Below are 8,458 nucleotides of genomic sequence, written 5' to 3'. Positions count from 1 at the left end.
AGATTTTGGACAAACTGTGCCTTAAATTTTATGCCCTCCTTCATCCCTGGTTAATTTTGTTGCCCAAAATAGGTTTGGATAGGGAGGATATAATACAATTAGGTTGACTACTAGCTATTTTGTTTAAAAATAATGCCACCACCAAGCATGTCTGTAACAGGTAATTGGATAACTCCTCCTTGGTTTATATTTGGTTTAGAACAACTTCATATATGATTAGATGGTGATCAGAGAAGGTCTTATGTAAGGTGTGATTGGATGTGCCATGCTAACACTAGGTCCAGTGTGTGTTTGCATCAATGAGTGTGCCCAGTAACTTTCTGAGTGAATCCTTGTGCATTCAACACGGATTCAAATGCAGTTATAATCGGAGCGGAATCCTTCTCAAAGTTAATGTAGAAATCACCAACAATTAAGGCCTTTTCTGAAGCAATAACTACGCTTGAGAGAAGATCGGCAAATTCACAAAGAAAATCTGTATAAGGGTCTGGTGAAAATTTGATTGTGATGTAACTTGTAGGTGCTTGGAGACAAGAATCAACAAGGAAAAATAAATATGGTCTATCATGATATATGTGTCTCTTGCTGTCACGTACAATGTATTCCACTATTGTGCCTTTTTTTCAGTTGAATGAAGGCTTAAGAGTTAAAAGGTTTTGAATGCATATCATTACTACTACATTAATTACACTGGGTAAGACTATGTAGTATGGAAATTTGTCAATTCTTACATTGTCTTGTCTGAGTAAGTTTTTAAATGAATACAAATTTGAATGTTTAGTATATTATTATATTACGGAATAATACATGATAAATGATTAACTATATTTCATTGTTAAGAAGATAAGTTTTTGCTTAGTTAGGGCTAAATCTTTACTTGGACATGATTATGTTTGTTGATTTTAAGTCTTAATGGTCTTTAATATAATATATTAACCCATTATCATTGAAACCTTAAAGAAAATGTAATAAGTAACCAAAACTATACTGTAATAAGTCAAATAAGAATAGCAAAATTATGAGATATGGATCTAAATATATGGGAATAATAGAAGATTAGATATCAATATTAACATAATAAAATGTTAATTTTATCATTTACAGATAAAATTAAGAATTAACAACTCAAATGATAAATTTGTTTTTGTCTATTTTTTAAGTGCATAAATCAATTAATAGTCTTAGATATTCTGGAAGGTTATTTCATAGATTGGGTATATAGTAAAACACTTCATTTCTGTATGTGTATAACTGCTGTAGTACTGCTGTAGGAAAGTATTTCATCAATCTTTTCTTCAATACTTTTCCAATATTTCACATATATAGCAGACTAATGTCCTGTGGGTTCCTGTGATTATACTCTTATTTTGACACTGCCTCAGTCGGTCCTGTTTCCTGTTTGTGGATACTTTTATTGTATGTTGTAGTCTTGCTGTGGGCCAATCAGAGCACAGCTGTGTGAAGCTACAGCCAATTGGAGTGCAGGGGGCGGGGAATGTGTGTCAGGCAGAAGGAGAGCTGTGAGCTGGAGCTAAATCAGGAGGTGTTTTACTGAAGGTAAAGATCTGTGTAAGACATTTCCACACTGTTTACACTGGGTTTGAACTCACTCTCACAGAAACGGGGGACACATGTTCTCTCTCTGAAAAGGAAGATGGAGAATGGGGGAAATGTGGGAGCTGCTCCACACTCAGCTCAGAAGGCTAATGCTAGCTCTTAGCTGGGACTGTGGGGTGGTCAGGTGTCCTCATACTTTTGATGTTGTTGTGTAAATACTTGTTCTTAACCAAACCTCACATGAGGTAAAAGGTAGTCCTGGATCAACACTGCTCAGAACTCTCACTTGGGTCTCTCTCCCTCTATTTATTTATTCTTCTCTGTCTCGCTTGCTGAAATTGATATTTTTACACTTTTTTATTTGGTTCAATTTAGTAAATTGCTCAGTATGAATATTTAGGGCTGGACAATTATACACTATACACTCATACCCTATAAAAGTATTTAACATAATAAAAATGACATTTTTTTATTTACAGCACTGGTCACTGGCTGATGTTCATTATGTTACGCTGCTGTTATTTCATTGCACTCAATTTTAATGGTAACTTAAAAATATTAAAATTGTTTGTTGATGTCATGTTTCATTTTGTACTTAGCAGTTTTTTTTGTGGTTTTGATGTTGTTCATACTGATACTGAAATAGTACTGATCGAAATTCAGAAATATATAGTGATATAAATTTTGGCCATGTTGTTCACCACCACTAACTCATATTCACATGGAGGGAGGCACGGTCTCTCAGCTCCAGGGACCTGGAGGTTGTAGATTCAAGTTCCGGGTGACTGTCTGTGAGGAATTTGGTGTTATCCCGCCGTGTCCATGTTGATTTCCTCCGGGTGCTCTGGTTTCCTCTCACAGTCCAAAAATATGTTGTGTTGGTGACTTGAAAGTGTCCATAGGTGTGTGTGTGAGTTGCCCTGTGAAGGACTGGGGCCCCTTCCAGGGCATATTCCTGACTTACACCCAATGATTCTGGGTAGGCTCTGGACCCAGCGCTACCGTGAACTGGATAAGCATTAACAGAAAATGAATGAATTAATGAATATTCAGAGTCTGCACAGTCACAATGTATTTACACAAAATCATCGGTACAAGGCAAAGAAAACGTTTGTTCATTCATTGATCCATGGTCTGTAACCTCTTTCACAGTTTTTGGTTGGTGTGCATATGGAGCCTACCCTGAATCACTGGGTGCCAAGGAGGAACACACCCTGGGCAGGGCACTAGTCCATCACAGAGAATCACACACTCACACCTAAAATGACTCTGACTTTACCTGGTTTCTTTACCAGGGTGCAAGGTGGGTAACATCTGAGACAATTGTTGCGGGTGCATTACTACTCGTGTAAAAGGGATAAGAACCATATTTGCAACACAGTCTAATACTGTTACAACTTTCCAGCTTTTGTAGAATTGGATTTATATTTATTTTATCTTCATTCTTTTTTTTTTTTTTTTCAGAAAATAAAAGCATCCCGTTGATGTTGGCACCCGTCCCTAGTGTCCAAGGCATATAATCTACAAACACTAGGAAAACATCACAAGAGGAATATATCACAATGTTGAAATCAGGAGAGATTAAATGTGAGGATACAGAGTGTGAAAACCCTATTTTGCCAGAAACATTCTTGGTCACCCTAAACAGTGACACATCTGCTGGAAAAACCCATAAAACCACAGAGAAACAGAAAACATACGACTGCTCACAGTGTGAAAAGAGTTTTAATCATCAAAGCAGTCTTCACAGACACCAGCATGTTCACAGAGGAGAGAAACAATTCTCCTGTCTAGAGTGTGGGAAGAGTTTTAATTTTCCTGGTAGTCTTCGCAGACACCTGCACGTTCACAGTGGAGAGAAACCATATCCCTGTCCAGAGTGTGGGAAAAGTTTTAATATACCGAGTAGTCTCCGAAGACACCAGCTCATTCACAGAGGAGAAAAACCATATCCATGTCCAGAGTGTGGAAAGAGTTTTAATTTTCAGAGTAGTCTTCACAGACACCAGCTCATTCACAAAGGAGAGAAACAGTTCTCCTGTCCAGAGTGTGGGAAGAGTTTTAATTTTCCGAACAGTCTTCGCAGACACCAGAATATTCACAGAGAAGAGAAACCATATTCCTGTTCAGAGTGTGGGAAGAGTTTTAATTTTCATACTAGTCTTCGCAGACACCTGCGCATTCACAGAGGAGAGAAACCGTACTTGTGTCGAGAATGTGGGAAGAGATTTACTGATTTTAGTTCTCTGAAAAATCACCAGCACATTCACACAGGAGAGAGACCATATAAGTGCTCGGAGTGTGGAAAGGGTTTTAATGGACCGAGTCTTCTCCAAAGACACCAGCGCATTCACACAGGAGAGAGACCCTATTCCTGTTCAGAGTGTGGAAAGGGTTTTAAGCAACTGCAGCATCTCCAGGCCCACATCCCCATTCACACAGGAGAGAAACTATATTTTTGTTCAGAGTGTGACATGAGTTTCATGAGATTGAGGAGTCTCCAAATCCACCAGCGGACTCATACAGGAGAGAAACCTTACTACTGCTCAGAGTGTGGGAAGAGTTTTACTCACATGCAAGGTTTCCGATCACACCTCCTGTGTCACACGGGAGAGAAACCACATTCCTGTCCAGAGTGTGGGAGGAGTTTTTCCCGTCTCAGTTCTCTGAAAGAACACCGGAGAATTCACACAGGAGACAGACCATATCAGTGCTCAGTGTGTGGGAAGAGTTTTACTAGAGAGAGTTTTCTTCAAGCACACCTTACTGTTCACACAGTAGGGAAATCGCTTCAGTGCTCAGAGTGTGGGAAGAGTTTTAAATATCAGCGTCATCTCCAAATACACCAGCGCATTCATACAGGAGAAAAACCGCATCAGTGCTCAGAGTGTGGGAAGAGTTTCAATTATCAGAGCCATCTCCAAATACACCAGCGCATTCACACCGGAGAAAAACCGTATCAGTGCTCAGAGTGTGGGAAGAGATTTAATTATCAGAATGCTCTCCAATCACACATTCGCATTCACACAGGAGAGCGACCATATTCCTGTCCAGATTGTGACATGAGTTTTACAAGGCCGATCAGTCTCCAAATACACCAACGCATCCACACAGGAGAGGACCCGAATAAGTGCTCAGAGTGTGGAAAGAGTTTTACAACAAAGGGTTCTCTGCGAAGGCACCAACGCACTCACATTGGAGTCAAAAGTTTGGCCCATTCACACAGAACAGATGCAGGACCCAGTATGGCAATATCCTCAGACATCTGGGTTTAGAGAACCTTAAATTCATTAAGAAAGAGGATGGGACTTGCTAATGTAGGTGCTGCCCCTAGGTATTTATTGAGTTTCAGATTTATTTTTGGACGTTTAGTAGGACTAGGACATTTGTAGACATCTGTAATTCGAGTGTGTAATTCTCTTCAACACATGGGAGAACGGCCCCATCCATGGTGTGTTCTTCTATTGAGCAGAGTGATTCTCGGTAGGCTGCAGACCCATCGCATCCCTGAAATCGATATATAGTTACAGACAATAAACAAATGCAAATGTAAGAATATATTATAGTCTTAGTTGTTCTTTAGACATTTTTTTTCCAAGTAGATGGATCTGATGACAACGGATGAGTGTGCTTTTCTAACTGTCTACAGACTTCAGTAATATGTAAGGAAAACATAACCAGTGGAGATCCTGACTGAACTGGCTTGCAAAGACAATGAGATTCTTCATGACTGTGTACCGAGGAGAGAAGAGGCTTTTGTTATTGTGTGGAAATTGGACTACAGAAATGTTAAATCCGTTCAGGAGAGTGTAAAACCTAAAACACAAGAAAGTGTTTAGGTGTAAATCTGCTCATTAACTCGTGACATTTAAATCCATTGTCATACCAGTTACTTTCATCTACAATGATTACTCATGATTGTTTCAACACTAAGTGACTCCAGGACTGAGGGGAACTTTATAGACTGCAAGGTGATTCATAACTTAAGGGATTCCTGTAGACCTGCTGCAGTCTCCACATTGCATTTTAGCACTGGATGGGGATTCTGTTGGAAAATGGATATTCTCTAAAGTTATTTCACTTATTAAAGTGGAAGCCAAATTCCTACACTCAGAATTCACTTTGTTCTACATACCTACAGTCTAAAAACACTCTCTTGGTGGATTGGCCATGACAAAGTTTTCATAGATGTAACTGGTTTAGCAAATGTGTGGGTCCAGGATGTATTCTTGTTTTGGGCAAGTTCCGGGAAAGGTCTCCACCTACAGTGACCCTGAAATGGATAAGTGGTTACAGACAATGAATAAATTACATTTTCTTTGATTTTTAGGGCTCTGCTAAGGAGACACAACACCCTGATCGAGAATAGCTTTCTTTGTCTGCTTATTGTGGTGAACATTATGTAAATAAGAGTCTTAAATAAGGATTTTTTTAGTTGTCACATGGACAGAGGGTTATTCATCCTTGCTTAAATTATATAAATAGTTAATGCTGTTACGAACAATGTCCCTATACTTTATCATTGATGTAGCTATGGAACAGGTTATATATTAACCAAATACTGAAGAATGCTTACATTTTTATCTCTGAGGAAAATACACTGTTGCCTAAAGTATTCACTCATCTGCCATCTCATATATGAGATGTATTTGTGTGTGTGAGTGACATCCATAGCGTTTAATATGATGTCAGCCCTCCCTCTGCAGCTTTGACCCAAGTGTGTTGATGGGAATTATTGACCATTCTTCCAGAACCGCATTAGTGAGGTCTGACACTGATGTTGGACAAGGCCTGGCTCAGGGTCTCTCTTATGTTTTATCCCAGAGATGTTCTGTTGGGTTGAAGTCAGGACTCTGTACAGGCCAGTCAAGTTCTTCCACACCAAACTTGCTCATCCATGTTTCTAGGGACCTTGTTTGTGCACTGATGTACAGTCATGTTGAAACAAGGGACCATCCAGAAGTGTGTGATTTGTCACTCCAGTGAACATGTCTCCACTGATATAGGATCCAGTGGCAGCATGCCTCACACCCTTGCATTTGACGCTTTGCATTGCAGTTTGTGATTGGCTGCAGGTGCTTGGCCATGGAAACCCATACAATGAAGCACTCTATGTGCTGTTCCACATTAAGTGTGGAGGTCTGTAGTGATTACCTCTGCAGCAAGGTGCCAACCTCTATGTGCCTCATCATCTGCTGAACAAACTGGATCATTTTACATGGTATGCCACTTAGTGGTTGAGTTTACAGCTCTTGAGGTTCTTGAAAGCAAGCCATTTTTCAAAAATATTTCTAGAAGCAATCTGCTTGCCAGGGTGCTGAATGAATACTTTTGGCACTATAGTGTAGATGGTTGGAAAAAATAATTTCTCACCAGTAGAAGGCACTACAAATACACAATGCATGCCTCTGTTCTGTTGGCTTTATAGATTTTGTCACTTATTTGCTTAGGGATATGGCTGGTAGATATGTTATTGCCTATACAATGTTCACCAGGTTCAGCTTTAGTAAATGTTACTAGTTGTATCACTCCATTTGAATGTGTTATATATTTTCAGCATCCTGGACAGCTACCATCAGTTATATCACAGCAAATGGGAACTTGGTCCATTTATGTATCTAAAAAGTAAATGTTTACTATCTTAATCTGCCTGCTTTCTATTATGTATTGTGGTCTTTCCATGTGTCCCTTCTCATACCTGTTGTTCCAGGTCCACAGGATGAAGTTTTCTCAGATTGTATTTACCCAGATCCAGTTGGGGGGTGGGGTCCAAGTGTATGTGCTGCGTTGGCTGTTGGGCTCCAGGATAAAAGCAGGTATTCTTTGATAACGGGTACTAAGGTGAAGGGCCCTCACACAACGGTGCAAGTAGGAACCTGGGGCAACCTGAAAAACTTCTCAGTGTACAGACTGGTTGAGATTGGTTTACCATATAGTTATTCATTTGGTACTGTACTAAGACTTATAATTGCTACATTTGAATAATTATGACTGGATCATAAATGTCCCTGCAGATTTTAAGGGCTAATTAATTTTCACAAAATAAAGTCATATGACAAAAGAAAGGTAAAATTTGCTAAAATAAATGTATATGTTTGCTAAACATTGTGTGATTTCCAGTTTCCCAGGTTTTCAGTGTGCATTTAAAGCCTAGGAGGTCTTTGACACACCTTTGATGAATTGCAATGTCAGATCAAAAGAAACCCTAGAACAAAACCAGTAGAAACTTTTGTGATATTCTGGCTCTCGTAAACCCCTAAAAAAACTAAGCATTACCAGGATATATCCACATTCTGTTTTGGTTCCAAAATGTCTTATCTCTTGTTTGGTGGAGGTATTCATACCAATATTCGTGTGTGTAATGATGTTGGATATGTTCAAATCAAATTTAATGTATTTCTAGGCAACTGTTTTCTTTTTGTATATTGCATTTTGGCTAGTGTTGCATCTCAATATATCACCTGCCATTATGTCCCATTAAAGATATGCATTATTCTTTCACTATTTATCATGATGTGTCTGAAGTTTACTTTCGGTGAATTTCAAGTAAGTCCAATGAGCTTGGTTCAAGTTTGTAAAACATGAAAATTGCAGAAATTCCAATATGGACAACTTCCTATTCGATGGAGCCTAATACTACCCAAAGGGTTATATGACTGTCAGAGTGAGGGCATTGTTTCTACCAAAATTGTGAGAACTGGACAATTTTTTTTTCACAATATTTGGGGACGCTACTGAATCCACTGGCCTCACCCAAACAAATGACAAAATAATTCACCATTTTTACCAAAGTTTATTGATTGTGTGAAGTTTACCTAGATTTTTGACATTGTGAGACATCACATTTGCTTTCTTGTGCAGATTTAGGAAAATTTGATCATGTAGTCTTAACCTTTGTAGT

At 38.9% G+C, this 8,458-nt stretch overlaps 1 protein-coding gene across 2 annotated transcripts; it reads left to right on the top strand.

Annotated features, from left to right (window-relative positions):
* Positions 1-1,442: 1,442 nt before the first annotated feature.
* LOC136701604 (zinc finger protein 665-like) lies at positions 1,443-8,029 on the top strand. Of its 2 annotated transcripts, none has more exons than XM_066676224.1 (2): positions 1,443-1,557; positions 3,022-8,029. In XM_066676224.1, the coding sequence occupies exon 2, from the start codon at positions 3,120-3,122 to the stop codon at positions 4,830-4,832; it is 1,713 nt and encodes a 570-aa protein (XP_066532321.1). In that variant the 5' UTR covers positions 1,443-1,557; positions 3,022-3,119; the 3' UTR covers positions 4,833-8,029. The 2 variants fall into 2 exon arrangements, with proteins under 2 accessions (XP_066532321.1, XP_066532322.1); XM_066676225.1 differs by lacking the exon at positions 1,443-1,557 and adding an exon at positions 2,761-2,860.
* Positions 8,030-8,458: the final 429 nt, after the last annotated feature.

This window comes from Hoplias malabaricus, chromosome 7 (genome assembly GCF_029633855.1).
Source record: "Hoplias malabaricus isolate fHopMal1 chromosome 7, fHopMal1.hap1, whole genome shotgun sequence".
In the NCBI taxonomy this organism is placed as follows: Eukaryota; Metazoa; Chordata; class Actinopteri; order Characiformes; family Erythrinidae; genus Hoplias; species Hoplias malabaricus.
The sequence above is the reverse complement of the archived record's forward strand: the minus strand, read 5'-3'. Positions and strand labels throughout refer to the sequence as shown.

Coding starts and splice junctions, on each gene's coding strand:
- LOC136701604 (XM_066676224.1), top strand. CDS start 3,120: ATGTTGAAATCAGGAGAGATTAAATGTGAGGATACAGAGTGTGAAAAC.